The following is a 22,801-nucleotide window of genomic DNA, read 5'->3' on the forward strand; positions in this document are numbered from 1 at the left end:
GTTTATGTCACCCTTTTTCCTTGTTCTTTTCAGTTTTCTCCTCTCTCTCCCTCCAGTCCAGTCTGGAAAAAAAGGTTGTTTTGTGTTTGGACTGACTCCTATTAAAACTAATGCAACACTAGACCAGATTTATCACTATGAGACTGACCTCTCTCTCCCTCACTCCTCTCTGTCTCTCTTACTCCTTCCCTGGACTCATGTCTGGGCTTAGTTATAATCTGTTCAAGACCAGGGACGTTTACACACACACACACAGAGCCCCTGGTCTGAGAACAGAATCATACTCATCAGCACTGTATTTCTTTTGAACAGTCGGAGGACTTTGAGCTTAGCTACTGGTCTGAGATCAGTCTTTTGTCATTCCAGTCTTAGTTGTCATGCAGCACATGAAGACAGATGGCGGGTACAGTGCTGCGGTGACATTGTAGAAAGAGAGAACGAGACGAGAGATTGTGAACAATCCTCTCTCTGGTGTTAATTTTTGATGATTGCTAATTACATCCACAAGGTGGCAATGCTCTTTACCAGTGGGATTGTAACATATTAATTCTCCATTATTTTACTTACAGCAAGAAGCTACAAGAAGTCCATGTGTTAGAAGTTGGAAAGTCCATCTCTGTGTAGAGTCTGGTGAATGTCTCTCTCTGTGTGTGTGTTCGTTCGTTCGTTCCAGGTCCTGGTGAGTGAGGACTCAGATGGAGAGGGAGTGGTGGCCCACTTCCCAGCCCATGACAAACCCATATCCTGCATGGCATTCAACCCCAGCGGTAAGGAGACAGCTCACTGCAACACACACACAGGCATACACACCAAAAGTATTTATTTTGGATGTAAAGAATGCTAATCCGAAAAGGCGGAATTCGAAGGCACATTTTGGCAATCCATCCGTAGTGAAGAAAGTCAGTTGAGGGAGGAACAATTTTTATGTTAGTGTGAACCCACGTGAAGGGAACACAACCTCCCTGTCCCAGTCTTAACCTCTTCTGTAGGACTCCAGGGTGTCCCCCCCCCTCTTAACCTCTTCTGTAGGACTCCAGGGTGCCCCCCCCTCTTAACCTCTTCTGTAGGACTCCAGGGTGTCCCCCCCTCTTAACCTCTTCTGTAGGACTCCAGGGTGTCCCCCTCTTAACCTCTTCTGTAGGACTCCAGGGTGTCCCCCTCTTAACCTCTTCTGTAGGACTCCAGGGTGTCCCCCTCTTAACCTCTTCTGTAGGACTCCAGGGTGTCCCCCTCTTAACCTTTTCTGTAGGACTACAGGGTCCCCCCCCTCTTAACCTCTTCTGTAGGACTCCAGGGTGTCCCCCTCTCAACCTCTTCTGTAGGACTCCAGGCTGTCCCCCTCCTCTTAACCTCTTCTGTAGGACTCCAGGGTGCCTCTCCCCCCCTCTTAACCTCTTCTGTAGGACTCCAGGGTGCCTCCCCCCTCTTAACCTCTTCTGTAGGACTCCAGGGTGTCCCCCCCTTAACCTCTTCTGTAGGACTCCAGGGTGTCCCCCTCTTAACCTCTTCTGTAGGACTCCAGGGTGTCCCCCTCTTAACCTCTTCTGTAGGACTCCAGGGTGTCCCCCTCTTAACCTCTTCTGTAGGACTCCAGGGTGTCCCCCTCTTAACCTCTTCTGTAGGACTCCAGGGTCCCCCCCCCTTAACCTCTTCTGTCAGACTCCAGGGTGTCCCCCCCTTAATCTCTTCTGTAGGACTCCAGGGTGTCCCCCCCTTAACCTCTTCTGTAGGACTCCAGGGTGTCCCCCCCTTAACCTCTTCTGTAGGACTCCAGGGTGTCCCCCTCTTAACCTCTTCTGTAGGACTCCAGGGTGTCCCCCTCTTAATCTCTTCTTTAGGACTCCAGGGTGTCCCCCTCTTAACCTCTTCTGTAGGACTCCAGGGTGTCCCCCTCTTAATCTCTTCTGTAGGACTCCAGGGTGTCCCCCCCTTAATCTCTTCTGTAGGACTCCAGGGTGTCCCCCTCTTAACCTCTTCTGTAGGACTCCAGGGTGTCCCCCTCTTAACCTCTTCTGTCGGACTCCAGGGTGTCCCCCCCTCTTAACCTCTTCTGTAGGACTCCAGGGTGTCCCCCTCTTAACCTCTTCTGTAGGACTCCAGGGTGTCCCCCCCTTAACCTCTTCTGTCAGACTCCAGGGTGTCCCCCCCTTAATCTCTTCTGTAGGACTCCAGGGTGTCCCCCCCTTAACCTCTTCTGTAGGACTCCAGGGTGTCCCCCCCTTAACCTCTTCTGTAGGACTCCAGGGTGTCCCCCCCTTAACCTCTTCTGTAGGACTCCAGGGTGTCCCCCTCTTAACCTCTTCTGTAGGACTCCAGGGTGTCCCCCTCTTAATCTCTTCTTTAGGACTCCAGGGTGTCCCCCTCTTAACCTCTTCTGTAGGACTCCAGGGTGTCCCCCTCTTAATCTCTTCTGTAGGACTCCAGGGTGTCCCCCCCTTAATCTCTTCTGTAGGACTCCAGGGTGTCCCCCTCTTAACCTCTTCTGTAGGACTCCAGGGTGTCCCCCTCTTAATCTCTTCTGTAGGACTCCAGGGTGTCCCCCTCTTAATCTCTTCTGTAGGACTCCAGGGTGTCCCCCTCTTAATCTATTCTGTAGGACTCCAGGGTCCCCCCCCCCTCTTAACCTCTTCTGTAGGACTCCAGGGTGTCCCCCCCTCTTAACCTCTTCTGTAGGAGTGCGGTGGATAGGGCCTGTGAAGTGGGGATGTATGTATCTGTGTTAGAACAATGGTCGTCAGTGGGGCCGGTGCCTGAAGGTGCATCCTCTCACCTGCAGTCAACACACAATGGAAGTGGCTCCATCAAGTAGGCCCTGCAGTGACAATTGCACTTCATCCCACTGTGGGAGAGTGACAATAACCATGCATTGATATGTGAAGACACACACACACCGGGGCACTCCCTTTGTGTTTCTGTGGTCACACTCACTCACAGTCAGGCCTTAATGTTGGTCCGACACCAGACCGTTTTAGGTGTGTGAGGTGTTGAATTATGCCACTCTCCTCACAACAGAAGAGGTTATGTTGCTCTCCTCAATTGCTAACTAGCATTAGTACAATGACTGGATGACTATGGTAACTGCTAGCATGCTAGTACATACAGTACCATAGACTTCCAGCCGTTGCGCTAACGCTAGTTAGCATTGGCTCACAAAACTACCTCCAAACTTCCTTCATACTGGATGCAGTGTGTGTGTTCCAGTTTTACCCAGAGTGCCGCGGATACTTCCTTACCTCAATCTACACCAAATGATTTTGCTCTGGCGTCTTCCCACCTTTATGGATTGTTCTCCCCGGAAATAAAGGCACCACATGGTCTGTGTGGAGGAGCAGCTAATAAAGTAGCTGCTGAGTGATGGTGCTTACTGTGACCTCCAGTCTCTCGTAGGAATCCTTCACATACCTCTGGCCTCTGCTTCAGACCTGACTAGACTGCACCCCCAGGGAAAAGGCTTACATTTTATAACACACACACACACCTATTTTTAGTAACACACATTTACCACCTTTATACATGAACTCAGTGTATACCTTTATACACACACACGCCCTCAATCAATGACTTACAAACACACAGACTAAACCTTGCACACATTGACAATGCGTGTGACAATAAATCCCCAACACGCACACACTGATTTATTACATCTTCACATCCACGTCACACACAATGCGCACAATCACTCTGACATGGCACACACAGTAATCACCCACACATACATAGCGTGCTCTCCAAGCAGGTAAATACCACATTTAATTTAGGATTGCTACTTGGAGGTTTAGCAGAGCTGCTGTTTGGCCATTACAGAACAACTCTTACCTCTCGTCATGTCCTCTTGCCCTGGCCTGAATGACCTGTCCAATCTGTAGGGGGCGCCCTTGGTTTACCTTGACAACCTAAAGTTGACTCAGCGACCTTTGGCCTATAAGTGTGTGTGTGTGGAGCTGGATTGATCAGGAGATAAAAGCAGGGGTCCCACCGTTCTGGCCAACCGCTCAGCAACAGGCCGGCAACCGTGATCACTTTCATCTTTACGACCATACCATAGAAGAAAAAGGACTGTCAATAGTAACAGCCTGAATATACACAGTGGCTACATCCTAAGTGTCAATTACAAACACAACCCCCCCCTCCCGCCACATGGGTGCGTTACCACCTCATTTATGCCAGCCCAAACCTGATGAACCTGAAGTGTTTTGAATTATGATGTTGTCGGGGTACCCCAAAAAGTAAAAGTACCCCCAAAAGCCACGTTTCTTTCTCTTTTTTTCCACCTTAACGAGGTCAGGGTGAAAGTGTGTGTGTGTGTGTGAGCAGCAGCGTAGTCCTCCACGCTGTAATTTAGGAGCCTTTCATCATTAAGCCTCATGATCAAAACAACTGCCACGTTGGTCTCTAAATCCGCCTGCTTTAGAGTATCAGAGAGCGAGGGGAGCCCCTTGGTCACCCAGGATTGCAGGCCAGTCTCGGCTTGCTCTGAATTAACTGCACAGAGAGAGCAAGAGAAGAAAACCAAGAAAAACCTCTCACTCTACCGTAGGTCCTTCAGTCCCATGGCTCCTTCGAACAGTGGTCAAGTTAACCCCAAAAACCACCAGAGCCAGTATGAAACAATGCTATGACTCGACAGCTCAGTGACTGGTCCTGAAAAGCCCAACAAGTCCAACCCAAGAAGCATGACGCAACAAACCCCATAGAACTGCTTGTGTATGTTGGAGTGACTACAGAGACAGCAGAGTGGTTATGGGGTGACTGGTCTGGCACCCTGTCCTGGCTGTGTGGCGTTCAGAGGTTCTATTCCTAGTGGTGTAATTAGAGGTTAGGATGCTGCTCTGTTGAAGGCCGTTGTGAAGCTACACATATACCCCCTTTACCAGCTGTGAGCTGGTTTACTCACTTCCCTCCTCTCCTTCACCCTTTCACTACAGCCGTCTCTCCTTCACCCTTTCACTACAGCCCGTCTCTCCTTCACCCTTTCACTACAGCCCGTCGCTCCTTCACCCTTTCACTACAGCCCGTCTCTCCTTCACCCTTTCACTACAGCCCGTCGCTCCTTCACCCTTTCACTACAGCCCACCTCTCCCTTCACCCTTTCACTACAGCCCGTCGCTCCTTCACCCTTTCACTACAGCCCGTCGCTCCTTCACCCTTTCACTACAGCCCGTCGCTCCTTCACCCTTTCACTACAGCCCGTCGCTCCTTTACCCTTTCACTACAGCCCGTCGCTCCTTCACCCTTTCACTACAGCCCGTCGCTCCTTCACCCTTTCACTATAGCCCGTCGCTCCTTCACCCTTTCACTATAGCCCGTCTCTCCTTCACCCTTTCACTACAGCCTGTCGCTCCTTCACCCTTTCACTACAGCCCGTCTCTCCTTCACCCTTTCACTACAGCCCGTCGCTCCTTCACCCTTTCACTACAGCCTGCCGCTCCTTCACCCTTTCACTACAGCCTGCCTCTCCTTCACCTCACCCCTCGCACTTCACATCATCTTGACTTGATTATTAGCCAAGATCCCCAAGGTTAAAATGACATGACTGTTTTAACGATAGGGCCTGTGAAACAGTGTGTGTGGAGGGTGGTTTGATTAAAGTGTGATGGCGTCAGTAAGGCTGTGTGCAGTGTATGATTAGGTGGTGGGACATGAGACACTCTCCCTCCCTTTCTCTCGCGGTCTGTAATTCCTCTCAATCACGCCACTGATAAGAATCTTGGAATCTGTTCCTCCATGGAAGATTAGTTCAGCGTTGCTCGCTCATTTACAGGAGCTCAACCTCCCAACAACTCTTAAAGGGACACACACACACGTCTTGTTCAATAAAAACACAATGTTACTATTCTACAACCTTTATTGGCTCACCTAACTAACCTCACACCTCTTAAATATCTACTAAGCCTTGGTAAATGAGGCTAGAACTCATCTCCAGCCACACTGCGTAGCCCAGTAAAGCCCAGCCCATATTTAGTAACACATCATAATGAATAGCCTAGTGAATAGATAATAGAAACATGGAAAGTGCCAAGCAGCTGTGTGTCATGATGAAGAACAGTCACTGTGGTGTCATAACTCCTTACACCTCATTGATGTGTGAGAGAGAGTCAGGCCTTCACCCCAACACCCAGCTAACCCACACCACATATGCTGAACACGATGGAAACACCCCACAGAGACTGCCTCCACACCCCCAGCCCACTCATTTAGCCTGCAACGAGTTGTCTATACACAGCTAGCAATTAGCACTCCCCTCGTGGCTGTATCTTCACGTTATGGGAAGTGGTGCTTTTTATTTTGTCGCCTTTTTGACCACTCATTTAGCAAGATGTGCAGCTGTGTTTGAGTGTGTGTGTTTTACCCAGTAGTAGGGCTGTCCGTCCACCATGGACCGATCACAGAAGATTTAAACCCAGAGGGGGTCAGTGCCCTTTCCTGCCCTGCCCTGACACACACGCACCTACCCATGCCACGCCCAGGGAGTCATGGCTTCAGTAAAGTGCCACTGTCCTCCTGGCTACATGAGCTCTATGTCGTAATGGCATTATGTAAAGCTGATGATCTATAGATTTTTCCCCAGCGAGCTCTGTTATAATCAATGTAATTCTCTTCCTTTCTCTCTGTCTCTCTCACTTTCTCTTTATCGCTCCCTCTCTCTTTTATATCCCTCCCTCTGTTTTGAGCTGTTAAAATCTCCCAGGGTAATGATTTTGTATGTTCCCACTGTGACTGTCTACTGTCTGTCCAACTGCAGCCAGCCTATTGTGCTTTTAAAAGAAGAATGTAGCTGCATACTCCTTCCTGAGCCAGTTTTGTTTTGAAGAGGTCGTCTACAGTCCTTCAATGAAAGGCTACACAAATTGGATACATAGCTGTAACAGTTAATTGTCCTCTGCTTTTGTGTACAGTGTGTGTCTGTATATGGTGTGTGTACAGTGTTTAGTGTGTGTGTACAGTGTTTAGTGTGTGTGTACAGTGTTTAGTGTGTGTGTACAGTGTGTAGTACATTGTACAGTGTAGTCTTAAGTGCTTGAGAAATTTGCAGAGCCAACAGTCCTATCCTCGGCCTCCCTTTAGTGCAGTCATCTGTATGGCCAGTTGGACGTCGACCTCCCTTTAGTGCAGTCATCTGTATGGCCAGTTGGACGTCGACCTCCCTTTAGTGCAGTCATCTGTATGACCAGTTGGACGTCGACCTCCCTTTAGTGCAGTCATCTGTATGACCAGTTGGACGTCGACCTCCCTTTAGTGCAGTCATCTGTATGGCCAGTTGGACGTCGACCTCCCTTTAGTGCAGTCATCTGTATGGCCAGTTGGACGTTGACCTCCCTTTAGTGCAGTCATCTGTATGGCCAGTTGGACGTCGACCTCGCTGACGCTCTCCTACTGTTTGTCCAAGACACTGTAAAACCACTGCTGCCTGTCCGCCTGCTCGTCCGCCTGCTCGTCCGCCTGCTCGTCCGCCTGCTCGTCCGCCTGCTCGTCCGCCTGCTCGTCCGCCTGCTCGTCTGCCTGACTGTCTGCCTGCTCTTCTGCCTGACTGTCTGCCTGCTCTTCTGCCTGACTGTCTGCCTGCTCGCCTGCCTGCTCGCCTGCCTAGCCGCCTGCCTGTCCTCCTGCACGCCTGCCTGCCTGCTCGCCTGCCTGCTCGCCTGCCTGCCTGCCCACTGCAGCTATTTTTATGGTGTTTCCATACTAGGTAGTAAAAAGCATCTGCACCGTCTTGGGAAGTCAGGGCCTCAGACCTGGGCTATAAAACCTCAAGGAGATCAGAGAGAGGAAGCGCAAAAGAAAGAGAGAAATAGAGACGGAGAGGAAAAGAGAGAGGGGAAAAGAGAGCGGGCTGGCTAGGCCAGAGACCAACCATGCTCAAGGTCTCAGTGGAGACTTCAAACCCGGCTCCAAACCCCCCATCCCACACAGTCCAGGCACCTCAGGCTCTGCTGTTGAGTCATCCACAACCCACACACACAACAACACGCAACGCTGTGGAACTTTTTATAGTGTGGTGGGGAGGTTCTGATCTGTCCACTCTAATTTGATTTGGGGCTTTATGTTTCACAGAATTTAAGTCCACTTTGTGGACATACTGTATTTGGTGCTGTGTTCACAAGATCCATTAAACAAAGACACAAATTGTTCGAAGAGCCTCTTCCTTCCAAACCCCCTTCCGTCACTGGCAGGCACTACAGACCAGCGTGACACCTTATCTGCGGTAGCGAATGTTTGAGGGGATTCATTAGTTAACAGAAACACTCTGAGAAATAAAAGACAACATTTAAATGGAGGTTAGAGATTACAGCCCGCTGTCTGTTTGCAGAGAAACTGATTAAAGCTTCTCATCAGTACTCTCTCCTTCCCTCCCTCCACAGTCCCCCTCTCTTTATCTGCAGAGTCTGACCAATTCGTTTGGGGCTTTTAAACATGACAACAAAAGGCTGCTGTTATTGCCTGCTCTTAGCTGCTGGGAGAATGTGTTTTATCTGTCTGCCTGTTATGACCCAAACCATGAGAGAGGCCAGATTAAAATAATAAGCGTGTCCCCCAAATGACACCCTATTCCCTATATAGTGCACCACTTTAGACCAGGGCCCATAGGCTTATTAATGAACCATGAAGTGAGGTTTAGTCATGATGGATTTAGGAATGTTTCGTGTTTGTGGTAGAAAGAAGGTGCAAACGTTTCATTTAGGCTGGAGAAGGGAAGTACAAAGATGTAAATGTTCCATGCGCTGACGATGGATTGAGAATGATTGAATTTGCAGTGCATTCAGCACACTAACAGAAGGCGCTAACGTCTCTTCATTTGTGGAGGAGTGTGATATGTGATATGCAAGCATTCCATAATTGTGGCGCAAGTTTGAGTTCTTTTAGTTGAACAGAGTGGTCTGACGGTATAAGGATTTGGCTCAAATAGCACATTATTCCCTACATAGTGCACTACTTTTGACCAAAATCATGGTCAAAAGAAGTGCACTATGTAGGGAGTTAGGTTCCATTTGGTAAGCTGGCTAACTCCAACATCTCACTTCTGCCCCCGCCACGCTTCATGAACTTGACCGCGGGCGGCACACTCCTCCCTCTGTGAGTCGGTGTGACTTGAAAGCGGCAGGTTTCACCTTGTAAAGAACAGGAAGAAAGAGTCAACCATCTTAATATTAAGCTAATTGCAGCCTGTTGGCGATGGTTAGTCAGCCATTTTCAATCTATTCCTATCTGAGAGAGAGGGAGAGCTGCACAGCTCGCTGGTGGTCTGGCTGGGAAGCAGAAAGAAACACACTCCTCTGTTTCACTCCACCGTAGATCAAATGAACCATAACTATTTCCCTCCCTCCCTTTCTCCATCCCTCCCTCCCTCCATCTCCTTCTCCCTCCCTCCATCTCTTTCTCCCTCCCTCCATCTCTCCCTCCCTCCTCCGCCTATTGGTTGGATTATGAATGTGGTTGATGGAGTTAAGAGTGTTGGAGAAACCAGTCCAAGCCAGAGCGGCCACAGCAGTGTCGCACTGCCATGCTCTGGTCTCATCTCCTCTGGTCGACTCTGTGCATCTCAAATGGCACCCTATTCCCTATTTTTATTAAACCTATATTTAACTAGGCAAGTCCGTTAAGAACAAATTATTATTTACAATGACGCCTTCCCCGGCCAAACCTGGACGACGCCGGGCCAATTGTGCTCCGCCCTAAGGGACTCCCAGTCACAGCCTGTTGTGATACAACCTGTATAGTGCACTAATATTTATTTTACCTTTTATTTACCCAGGAACGGAACCTTAAGGTTAGAAACCTTTTGCCAGGGGGACCTTGCAAGAGGTCGGCAGGAAGTAGTCCACACGAGCACAATACAATAGCTACATTAAAAACAATCACAATGGTCAACAATAGTATCTTCTGTCAGAGCTTTAAACTCAGCAAGCGATACCCTCTCAAGTCTTTTGCAAAATTATATTTTTCCAATTTCATTCCCTGGGCACTATGTTAGGAATAGGGTGCATTTAGAACACAGACAATACCCCTTCCTAGTACCCAACACAAATAAAGCTCCTTACCCGAGTACATAATACTATAAGGCATTCCCGGTGGTGGTGAGTGCCAGCCCTCTCACCATGTTCCTCCCTCCACCTTTCCCGTCAGCCTGATGGAATCTGCACTGGTCATCCCAGTGGTCACGGAGGGCAGAGACGGTGTTTCATTTGGAGACACTCAGCCAATCCCTTTTTTCCTTCATGCCACTATCCCTTCATCCCTCCATCGAGCTTTAGTGTGATTCATAGCCCAGTCACGATGCCAAGCCCTGTGCCACTTTCAGTGAAAGAGTTCATTAAAAAAGGGCCCAATTGACTATGATTGAATAGAACAGGTTAAGCTTCAGAAGATTTCACTTTTCGCCTGTAAAACATTGACAACTTATTGACCGCATGGTGACCCTTTGGGTGAGTATTAGCCTCCCATCCACCCTCCACCCCCTATCCTGGTTATCTTGATGTGGGGCGGTGAGGGAGAAGGAGGGAGAGGTAGAGACAGAAATGGAGGGAGGGCTGTAGGGAGGCTGGCCTCAGGACCCAGTGAGTTCTGGCCGGTCTGGTCTGAGTGTGCAGCTTTGATGTCAGTCTGTCATGCCGGGGCCCACTTTAGTTTTTACTGCGCCCCTGTGTGTTTTCCACCGCTATCATAAACACCTTGAAAAGCCCAGCACGGATGCAGCCGAGAGAGACCGCCACACACGGGCACACAGTACACACATTCACTGACAAGCCCATACACAGTCATTAACTGACACACCACACACATACTTAGTCACACACAAATACACAAATGCACACACACGTACACACACACTGCCTGGCCGTCTCTCATAACCAGCCCCACCGCCAGCCCTGAAGACAAAGACTCCATATGATGCATACTCTCTCATTTGAGTGTTTTGCTCATTTGCTCAGAAGTCTATTCATCTCCTACACCAGAGCAGACCAGACCCGATTCCCCAGTGTCCTCTCTCTTCTTAACATTTTCTAGCTCCACATGGTTATAGTTTGACATTTCCCCGTTTTCAAAGGTTCTGGAGCCAAGTGTTGTTAATTAGAGAGGGAACTAGTTTTGTTGCAGCCCTTTGTGCTGCCAAGTGGGAGACATCATCACTGACTGCCTTCCGTCTCTCTCCTCATCTGCTTTTGTCCAGAAAAAAGAGCTCCAGCCACTTTGGAAATGAAACGTCCTTGCACTATTAATGGGATTGAGCAGATGTTTTCTGTTTATACTTTTTGTGACGTGACAGAAAGGCTGCAGCAAAACAATACGAGAAGTTTTGGGGCACAGTCCTTCTTTCCAATGAAGAGGGAGTGTGAAAGGGGGAGATGATATTTATGGAAATATCACTCGCAGCCAGGCAGCGCCCTTCCACGCAGACGCACGTCTCATACACATGGCAAGTTAGAGGTTCTCTCTCCGACCAGTTGCTGTGTGTTTGTGTGTGCCAGGACAGGCAGCCCGTTTTCATACAGAATGTTGTAAATAACACCAGAGAATGGGGAGGTTGAGGTGTTTATAAATAGGACGTGTCAGACGGAGCTCCAACAGATTCCGGTTTCCAGCGGCAGCAGGCTGCTCTCACACCGCCGACTAGGAACACTGCTTTTTAATTTGGGCTTCCCGCGGCCTAACCGACTGACGCCTCTCGGCGAGGGCCTGTATTTCAACAAGGCCACAAAAGCCCCAACCCTGGGCGCTTCCACACCGGCCGAGTGTACAGAGTGTACCATCAGCAAGAAGTCATGTCCTGGCCAGCCTCTCCAAGCCTCATTTGTCAAAGCCTGTGGCGAGCCAGCCAGGGAGGGAGGGAGGGAGGGCGACGCGCTGGGCGGCTTGGGCCAGGAGGCAGAAGAAGAAAGGAGGGAGAAGAGGGTGGCTGGGTGAGGGAGAGAGGAAGCTCCCAGATAAACAGAGCACAGCGCCTTAACTCCTAATCACCCTTCACTTCCGTTTCCAGACTCTATAATTAGAAGGCCCTTCTTTTCCATGTATTCCCAGTTGACGCAAAGGGTTCTTGTGGCTTGGCACCTCATTTGGGGCGTGGGTTTAGTTTATGCTAAGACCCAAGGCCCTGCGCTTCCAGGTTTGGTTTGGTCTTTAGTTTTGATACAGCATAAATAGCTAAACCACCGTCTAATGCCTTGCCTGCTCTGGTTTTCTGTTTTTTCTTTCCTTCCAATATCCCCCACTTTGACCCCTTCTCTTTGACTCCCATCACTCTTACTCTGTCCCTTCTCCTCACCTCTGTACCTTGCCCTATTACATGGCTGCTGTTGGACAAAGGTGGAAACTGGCTCCATCCTGAATGGCACCCTATTCACTGGGCCCTAGTCAAAGTTGGGCACTTTATAGGAAATAGGATGCCATTTGGGAAGCAATCTGTGAGGTCTAAAAGCAGTGTGTGTGAGCGCATCTAGCCGACATTCCTTTTTCTTCTTCATCCCTCTTGCATATGTCACTGGATTATTTTAATCTCGTCCCCTTCCATCCTCCTCTTTTACCACCCAATAAAGACGGCCTACTAATTACAAACTTATTTCAACCTCCGCAGAAAATGTCCAGCGAAGGAAAATCACAAATTATTCTCCTGTTAAATTATGGCTGTGAGGCTTCGGATTTGGAGGCTTAGAAGTAAAACATTCAGCACAATTTCTCAGATCACACACTTTTTAGTTTCTGCTGAAGGGCTAACATTTTGAGTTATTGCACTTTTATGTTTTTGGTAGAAATGTGAAGGCTCTGTCTTGCGCTGCCTGGGTTCTGGACTTGTTCTGGTGTGGTTTGTTGAGTGTGTTGTTTACAGTAAAGACATATACTTTCTGCAGTTTGACAAACTTCAAATAAAACGTCTAGAAATGAATGGACCTGTCATCGGAGGTTACACATGAACTGGGCTGTGGTCGTGTGTTAGGACACGGACACACACTCCTCCCAGTCCCTAGAAAAATACATAGTTATAAGGCTATGGTTGTGACTGGAGAACAAATTATAATGTGGGGTATAAGTAAGCGTTTTCCAACAGTGACCAACGATATCTGGTCTGTATTTTTAATAGGGTGGTTTGTTTGTTTGTACCAGCATGGTGGCACGTACAGTGGGGCAAAAAATGATTTAGTCAGCCACCAATTGTGCAAGTTCTCCCACTTAAAAAGATGAGAGAGGCCTGTAATTTTCATCATAGGTACACTATGACAGACAAAATGAAATGCAGAAAATCACATTGTAGTTGTTTTAATGAATTTATTTGCAAATGATGGTGGAAAATAAATATTTGATCACCTACAAACAAGCAAGATTTCTGGCTCTCACAGACCTGTAACTTCTTTAAGAGGCTCCTCTGTCCTCAACTCGTTACCTGTATTCATGGCACCTGTTTGAACTTGTTATCAGTATAAAAGACACCTGTCCACAACCTCAAACAGTCACACTCCAAACTCCACTATGGCCAAGACCAAAAAGCTGTCAAAGGACACCAGAAACAAAATTGTAGACCTACACCAGGCTGGGAAGACTGAATCTGCAATAGGTAAGCAGCTTGGTTTGAAGAAATCAACTGTGGGAGCAATTATTAGGAAATGGAAGACATATAAGACCACTGATAATCTCCCACGATCTGGGGCTCCACGCAAAATCTCACCCCGTGGGGTCAAAATGATCACAAGAACGGTGAGCAAAATTCCGGGGGGGGACCTAGTGAATGACCTGCAGAGAGCTGAGACCAAAGTAACAAAGCCTACCATCAGTAACACACTACGCCGCCAGGGACTCAAATCCTGCAGTGCCAGACGTGTCCAGGACCGTCTGAAGTTTGCTAGAGAGCATTTGGATGATCCAGAAGAAGATTGGGAGAATGACATATGGTCAGATGAAACCAAAATACAACTTTTTGGTAAAAACTCAACTCGTCGTGTTTGGAGGACAAAGAATGCTGAGTTGCATCCAAAGAACACCATACCTACTGTGAAGCATGGGGGTGGAAACATCATGCTTTGGGGCTGTTTTTCTGCAAAGGGACCAATGGGGCCATGTATCGTGAGATTTTGAGTGAAAACCTCCTTCCATCAGCAAGGGCATTGAAGATGAAACGTGGCTGGGTCTTTCAGCATGACAATGATCCCAAACACACCGCCCAGGCAACGAAGGAGTGGCTTCGTAAGAAGCATTTCAAGGTCCTGGAGTGGCCTAGCCAGTCTCCAGATCTCAACCCCATAGAAAATATTTGGAGGGAGTTGTTGCCCAGTCCGTGTTGCCCAGCAACAGCCCCAAAACATCACTGCTCTAGAGGAGATCTACATGGAGGAATGGGCCAAAATACCAGCAACGGTGTGTGAACCTTGTGAAGACTTACAGAAAACGTTTGACCTCTGTCATTGCCAACAAAGGGTATATAACAAAGTATTGAGATAAACTTTTGTTATTGACCAAATACTTATTTTCCACCCAGTTTTTGACTGAAAGGATATGAAGAATAGTGCTCTACCAATGGTTATGTATTACAGTGTGTGTGTGTTAAAGTCCATGTTGTGTCTCTGTCTCCAGGTATGCTGCTGGTGACTGCAGACACCCTGGGCCATGACTTCCATGTGTTCCATGTCCTCACACACCCCTGGGCCTCCAACCAGTCTGCTGTCCACCACCTCTACACACTGCACCGCGGAGAGACTGAGGCCAAGGTAACACACACACACACACACACCTACTGTGTATACACACCTAATATTCATCATGCACTCACTGACAGCTCTGAAATCGTTTGATTTTGGCATACTTATCCCCTGTAAATAATAAACATTTTAGTAATTTAACATTGAGATGGTTTCTGAACAGATCCACCCCTAGCTGTTTACTGAGTGCGCTCTGGCAATAGCATCTAAACCAAGCCTTTGATCCTCTGTACTGTATGTCTGCCTGTGTTGTGTCTAAACACTGTCAAATAGACAACACTGGGCTTCATCAGACTGTACAGCTGAAAGGAAGAGTTGTTTTTATGGCTCTGATCAGACACAGATCTGTAGCATAGCCTCACTGGTTCCAGTAGTACACAGGGGAAACGGTGTGCATGTGACCGACCGGCTAGACTTGGTCTTGTGTAGTAAAATGTTTATTATTTTTTAGATTGGATAAAAGTAGAGACTCAGAGTTTGTTAAACTTGTTACCCCACTTTTGAGAAAATTGCCCTTGAATATTTTGGTACACTTAGTGGAGAGCTCTTCTTTGTCTACACCCATTCAGCATCATTCACACCCTCTTAAGCCTTAGCCTCACCCAACACTTTAAGGATTCACATGCATGACATCAACAGCCTGGTGGTCCAAAATATCATAACTGGTGTGTTTTAACACCAACAAACCCATTCATTGAAAAATATATTTAGTATATCTCAATCTAGCATACCAGGCAACTGAAAGCATCTTTCTAAACAATGTTTTGGTTCGCTTCTAGCTTGTTGGCTAGCTAGCTAACGTAATGGTAGCTAGCTAGCCAACAAGCTAGAACCGAAGTTCAAATAATGACCATAGCATATTTTTATTCATTATTACAGGAAAATAAACTCAAAACACAATTTTTTAAATGTTAATGGCACACTAATTACAGAATGACAGAAAATAGATTACGTGTGAGTGTGCACAGGATACAGAAGGTGTAAACAGTACAGTGAAATGGTTACTTGCATAGTGGGGTATTTTGTTAAGACATGTAGCTAGCTACCTAAACAATGAACCATAATCCCAACTCATAACATTACTACCCTGCATGAATCTGCAGGTAGCTAACCAACTAGGTTCAATGTTACCTAGCTAGCTAACGTTAGGCTATAACTTGCAATGCAAATGGCTCTGAGATACGAATAATATTATTACACAGATCATACACGTTAGCTAGCGAGCCAGCCAGCTAACGTTAGCTAGATAGCTAACAGTCCACTTTAAAGACTTTCTGACAAAATGAGAAATGTAGAATATCTGAAAATGTATCTAGCTAGACTCTGTTACCCCTATACATGGATGAACACTTCTCCCTCTCTGTCATGGATGGCATGGTTGCCCTTAGTTTGAAGACGTAAAACAGCTTTCTGTGTGTTCTCTTCTCGACTCCCTCTGCATATTTGCAATCAAATGCCAGAATTTTGTACATTTCTTTATCTATCATACTCTGCTTCCACTGGACATTCCACTGATTTCAAAATCTTCCTCCAAAATGTGGAGAGCAACACAGTTCTTCATGATATCTTTCAAAAACGCTGCCTTAGAAAGGATTACCTACACATACTGAGCAGCCCATTGTTATAGGCAGAAGCATGCTACATGGCAGACCAATCCGAAGTCATCTCTTGGCATGTCCAGCCCATCCATTATCACAGCCAATCATGGCTAGCGGGAAGGTTCCTGGCTTTTTCCCTTGCTAAACCAACTAGGCTAGTAATTTTAACAATTTACGCCTAGTTTCCTGAAACGAGTCACGTGTGTGACCACTAAAGCTCAAACGTAATTTCCTCATGACATTGTTAGAAAGGATAAAACACTATTAGGGTAGATGATGTGAGTTGAGTGTTTTGTGTGCGTGCGTGCGTGCTTGCTTGCGTGTGAGTGGATAAGAACCCGAACAGGGTGCGGTGTGACCCAGGGAGCTCTGTAAATGATGTGAAGGATGATTTAGAAACAAGCAAGGCCTCATTGCCTCTCACTTGACTGCAGCACCAGATTCCTCACAGCTGTGGAATCACAGCCTTCCAGCCAATCAATTCATCCCCGTCCAAAGCAAACACATTTTCAAAAGCTGAGACAATTTGTAAGACAAATAGGGCATGGCGAGTTTCAAACAACATTCACTATGCCTCATTCAATAAAGGCGGCTGCAATTTTTTCTTCTTGTCCCTAGCTAACAGTGCTTTCTCTCTCTCTCTCTGGTGAAAATCTAATATCGTGAGATGTTAGGAGGGATGAGCCCCTTTTGACATGACACTTTCCTCCCCTCTTCCCAACTAATCGCATTGTGAGGTTGTGCAGAGTCTCATTTGAGGAATGGCCACCATTTTAAGCTCTCCCTCTGAAGTTGTGGCACGCTGCTGCTGCCACTATGTCAGCTGAGGCCTCGCTTATGGCGCACACACACTCCGTCACTCACACGCATGCACGTGCACACATGGACAGTCTCAGTGGCGTGTAAGGAGATTTATTGGACCCAAGTCAAGGGTCGCAGCATCCTGTATTCTCCCTCTTCAGCATGCAGGCCTGTTATATAGAATCACAGTTCACAGAAGCAGCACTTCAGGCAATCTGAGTTGTAGGATTAGTCCCCCACACTAGTTACCCTAGTGTGTTCTCTCCAGTCGGGCCATGACTCCAGTATCACAGGTGCTCAGTGGAGTTTGGAGGTTAAACTATTTCATATGTAGGTTTATTGGTGTGTAGGATACTTGTATTTTTGTTGGTATTTTTGCCCCATTTAGTCTTTCTATGGATATTTCTTCTCTTGTTAATGTACTCTCATATGTTTAGCTTAGCAGCCATTTCCCGGGGCCAGAAGTGTGTTTAGTTGGTAACTTGTGATGTTCTATTTGCTTTAGCAGAACTAATATTTATCTGTGGAGAGCTTTGGGTCCTAGCTGCCTGTCCAGCTAGTGTCATGTTTGGACCAGAGCACTAAGCTTTGCTTCGACCTTGCGCGCGAACACACATACATACATACATCTACACACGCCCACGCAAACTCCTCCACACACACACACAAACTCCTCCACACACACACACACACACACACACACACACACACACACACACATTTGGCGTCTAGATGATTGTAATGGGCTGGTTAATGTGTGACTTATAACGGCAGGTCCTGCTGCCTGGCTCTGTGTTACTAGCTTTGATCCTGCTGTTGTAAACACTGTAGAGATTACAGCAGAGAGAGAGAGCAGGCTGTTGGGCACAGAGGTTATCTCCTACATAGCAAACAAGGCCGTAAGTGATAATGGTGCTGTAGCCAGGTGGGTGGACACAGCTCTTATCTGGCTGGGCTGACTGACTGGGCTGGGCTCGCTCACCAAACACACTCCCAACACTGACCCAGAGTCAGCCCAGGTAAACAGGCATGGCTCTGATAGCAACAGGAGCGTTTCTCAGTAATAGGGCGCTAGGAGGTTTGAAACTAGTTTAAACTGGAGTACACTCAATGACCAGGCAGGTCAGGGTGTTTTGTCTGGTCACTTTTCTTCTTGCTCTGGGTGTCTGTTTTGTTTTTAGCTTTCCATTGTTTTCTGCACCTTTTCCCCTCTTCTGGGGTTTGTTCCTTCCAACTTTTCTCTCTCCACTTTCTCTCTCTCACAATTCAATTCCATTCAATTTCAATTTCAGGGCTTTATTGGCATGGGAAACATATATTTTATTTTACCTTTTAATTTAACTAGGCAAGTCAGTTAAGAACAAATTCTTATTTTCAATGTCGGCCTAGGAACAGTGGGTTAACTGCCTTGTTCAGGGGCAGAACGACAGATTTTTACCTCGTTGGCTCGGGGATTTAATCTTGCAACCTTTCAGTTACTAGTCCAACGCTCTAACCACTAGGCTACCTGCCGCCAACATATACCAACATATGACAAAGCAAGTGAAGTAGATAATAAACAAAAGGGAAATAAACAATCAAAATTAACAGTAAACATTTACACCAGAAGAATAAAGACATTTCAAATGTCATATGTGCAAATAGTTCAAGTATTTGCAGATAATCTCTCTCTCAGGATTCCTGTCATTCCATTGTAGTTCCTGCTAAGTGACAGTAGCTCTAATCTGACTTATCAGTGTTACTGACAGAGACGAGACACTTTGAACACTTCTGTCTGTGTGTGACATCATCTCCACTGCGACTCCTCTCTACCACAAGTCTGCTCATCTCACCCATACACACACTTCTGGTCTGAGAGACTTCACCCTACATCTGCTGTTGTTGGAGAGTTTGTCTCCTACAAAATATGAGGAGAGGACAATATTATCCAGATCAAGAATGTAACCCCTCCCCATCTAGGCAGAGCTCAGGTGAAACTACCCCTCCATCCTTAGCTTTTTATAGGAACTGGTTTGTGTCTGGTATGTGCAGGATACCTCATTAACTGTCATTGCTGAGGACAATTACCCAGCCAACCTGTGCCATGGCCACAGATGAAACACACAGGTAGACAGCGCTCACCGTGGAAGATATACACCATATCTTTTTTTTCTGATGATGGATACTGTCTGTCCCTCTCTCCCTCTGTCTTCCTCTTTCCAGCTTTCCATCTCTCTCTGTCTCTCTCTCTGTTGCTCTGTCTCGGTCTCTCGTCTCTGTAGCATGTCTGATATAGCATCTACACAACTATCTGTTGGAGTGTGTCCTCTGTGAGCAGGCTGTGTGTGTAGCTCTAGAGGCCACAGACTGAGAGAAAGACCTTCATTGTCTTCTGCAGACAGACAGACTGTTGGGCTGTCTTTACCAAAGGCTTAAAAATACATTACCACCAAACCCTCAACAACCCATCTTATATTTTCTGTTCACTGGTCAGTTCAACATCTATTTGAGAACGTTAAGGTTTTGTATGGGGAAATGCCATTTTTTGCTCTATGGTCAACAGCCTTACTACTTAAACATTGTGTTACTGTCACTGTATGACTAGCTGATCAGCATTCTCTATCTAAAATGCTATATCTCTCCACCTTCCCTGTCCACCACTCCTTCCCTCGCTCTCTCTCGCTCCCCCCCGCCTCTCCTTCCCCAGGTCCAGGACATCTGTTTCAGCCAGGACAGTCGCTGGGTGGTGATCAGCACACTGCGTGGCACCTCCCACGTCTTTCCCATCAACCCCTATGGTGGCGCGCCCTGCGCCCGCACACACATGTCCCCCCGCGTGGTCAACCGCATGTCCCGCTTCCAGAAGAGTGCAGGGCTGGAGGAGATAGAGAATGAACTGAACAGCAAGCAGGCTGGAGGAGGGAGATGCAGCCCCATCCCCGGGCTCTCCAGCAGCCCCTCGGGGTCCCCACTACACGGTAAGGATAGAGGGCACACAGATGCACACGCACCAAGCACAGAGTAACATCTCCCTCATGCACTTACTATTACACAGTACATAAAACCCAACAATACGCAACGTGTGGCTATAGCTGATGGTGGGTGTGGCAGCACACACAGACAGCGGCGGCTCCAGTTCCAGTACGTGACAACAACCGCTGACTGGCTGTCACCTGAGTAGACCTTGTTCTGCTGGGGACTATGACCCGTCTGTTACAGCCTTGGTCCTGTTGGTCAAACACCCCTAGAGCCGCCTGGCTGGCACACACACCCACTCATACGCAAACACACACCTGTCGACATATACTCATCAGCAAGTTCACAGAGAAAAATCACAGTTCAGGGTCGATGCTGTTTGCGGAACTTCTCAGTTTGCCCTCCCTCCCTGCCTCTCACTGTCAGGGCTTCAGTCATCCATCTCTCCCCTCTCTCCCACTCTCTCCAGCCGTGGTGCCCTGAATTCCCCTCTCCCTTCCTAGCCTGTTGCCAGCCCCAGAACCTCACCCTTTGGTCCTCTAGTCCTACACACCTACCCACTACTCTGTGTGGCTTCTCTCCCCCAGCCTCTGTATTAATGACCACTGGCAGATCACTTAAACAATGTTAGAAGGACGTTCAAGCCAGAGTGACGTCAAGCCCAAGGAATGTACATGCTGCCACTTGTCTCGTGCAGGATCTAGAGAGATAAAGTGGAGAGAAGGAGATGGAAAGAGAGGAAGGAGAAAGAGGAGGGACAGAGCAAGTAAAAGAGGGAGTTTAGCTCTTGTAGCAGCATTGGAGGGAGAGAGAAGCAAGAGACTCACAAATCACTCCTGTCAACAATTAGGTATCAGTCTCTTCACTGATACCTGTGTATGTGTGCGTGTGCACGTGCATGCTGCCCCCCAAGGGGTGGCAGATGGCTATATAAATGTTACAGCGTGAAGAAAGACAAAAATACTACTGTTTGAGCAATCGGTTTTCACGACTTCGTTATTTATAGCGTATCTGCTCATTTTTATTGACCTCGGGAGGCTGTGATAAAGTTAGCCAGGACTCTGGGGGCTGGGTTTTCTCTGCATGGTGTGTGTGTGTCATTTCCTTGCAGTCCGTTTGTGTGTGTGGGGGGAGATCATGACGTCTGCTCTGTCAATATATTGTTCAACACTTTTATTAGCCATAAAATGCATTTTCTCTCTACTTCCACTCACTCTACAACCAGCACTGAAGCTGTAATGAATGACTGTATCCAAGTGTTCCCATAAGCCTGCGTTATTATTAGCAGCTTGTCTTAATACCGAGGAATATTTCTCTGGTCATAGGAGTAACGAAATGAATCGGTGCATGAGTTTCACATGAGTTGCAGTGATATAATGTATTGGGCCTATAGCCTACTGCACAAACCTAAATGCTACATAACAGTTTTTACTTGTTTAATGCTGCATAGGCTTACGTTTTTTAAGTCCTCAATGTTAAAGTCCAAATCTGAGCGGTAGATCTTGGCTTTTCTCAGCATTTTGACTCAGTGACCTTGACTGTAACTGTTTTCCCATCAGTCTGAAGTTTGTTTCAGAATGATTTGGCAGCATCCTGTTGTGTTGCTTTGCAACGCCGATCTTGTCATTTTAGTCTGTTTCCGAGTGATGAGGCTAGATTATTTATCCTGTTTGCGCGGACCCCAAAAAACTTTGCTTGTATTCTGTCTGTTTTGTGAACAGGTTGTTTCTTGGTCTTGAATCTGGGCGTCAGAAACATGGGTAATGAATCAGTTAGGCTAGCCACAACAGCTGCCCTCTGATTGTCCCCTGTGACAACACATTGATTTTGGGGAAGGAACTAGGAAAAGTACACATCCTTCAGAGCTGCCAGGCCACTTTAAAAATAGAAGGCTACAATTGGGCTTTTTTCTCTCCCTCTCTCTCTGTTTAAATATGGAATCCTGCTATTTATTCTCCTTAAGTCCTGTTTTAACCCTTGACCTTTGACCTTTGCCAGTGGATCCTCAGAGGAATGGATGACCTGATGTGTATTCAATTAAGAGCCCTGTGTCATGTAAAACATCTTCCCAGCGTGATATAGTTTCCAATCATTCTGATTTGTGTTGTGATTGTGAGGTCATACTGTAATATTTCTCCCAGCTTGATTAATTGCACGTGTGGATGGCTTTATGTGGATGGCTGAGTTTGTGGGAACATTTTCACGCTGTGAGAAATATTACAACATGACGCCACAATCAGATCGATTGGAAACTATTTCACGCTGGGAAGATTTTTACATGACACCCTGCATGGGCATGAATTTTAAACTCAAGGAACATAATTATTTTCTTTAAAATAATCTCTCTTGTATTTGATGAGGTTGAAGTATTTCTGACACCGTGTTATGATCCTAGTCAGATATGACTGTACTGCTCAGCAGAGCACGAGCAAATGGCTTCAAAATGTTAGTGATCAATTTAGTGATACCTGAGCCCTGCCCGTGCCTTAGTTATTGATGAAAAGCAGGCCCAACCCGGCCCTAACCCCATGTATAACTGTCTCGGGTCAGGGAGCAGAGCTCTAATTCAGTGCACCCATTGTTTTATTTATTTTTATTTAACCTTTATTTAACTAGGCAAGACAGTTAAAAACAAATTATTATTTTATTCTCCCTAATGTCCCTAATTTTATTGTCCCTAATAATGTCCCTAATTTTATTGTCCCTAATAATGTCCATGTAACAAGGTGAAGGACTGTTTGACAATCGTTGTAAACTTCTATT

The 22,801-nt window shown here is 47.0% G+C and overlaps 1 protein-coding gene across 8 annotated transcripts in view; it reads left to right on the plus strand.

Moving 5' to 3' along the window:
• The window catches only part of LOC109875543 (breast carcinoma-amplified sequence 3-like), a 314,869-nt gene that overhangs the window by 49,362 nt on the left and 242,706 nt on the right, over positions 1–22,801 (plus strand). For all 8 annotated transcript variants that reach the window (XR_004203964.1, XM_031795791.1, XM_031795790.1 and 5 more), the window contains exons 13-15: positions 674–767; positions 14,560–14,693; positions 19,770–20,040. Coding sequence is in view for 7 of the 8 variants with exons in the window: in XM_031795791.1 (XP_031651651.1) it covers positions 674–767; positions 14,560–14,693; positions 19,770–20,040 (499 nt within the window). In the remaining variant the exon portion in view is untranslated. The remainder of the gene's footprint in view (positions 1–673; positions 768–14,559; positions 14,694–19,769; positions 20,041–22,801) is intronic.

This window comes from Oncorhynchus kisutch, linkage group LG18 (genome assembly GCF_002021735.2).
Source record: "Oncorhynchus kisutch isolate 150728-3 linkage group LG18, Okis_V2, whole genome shotgun sequence".
NCBI classification, from domain to species: Eukaryota; Metazoa; Chordata; class Actinopteri; order Salmoniformes; family Salmonidae; genus Oncorhynchus; species Oncorhynchus kisutch.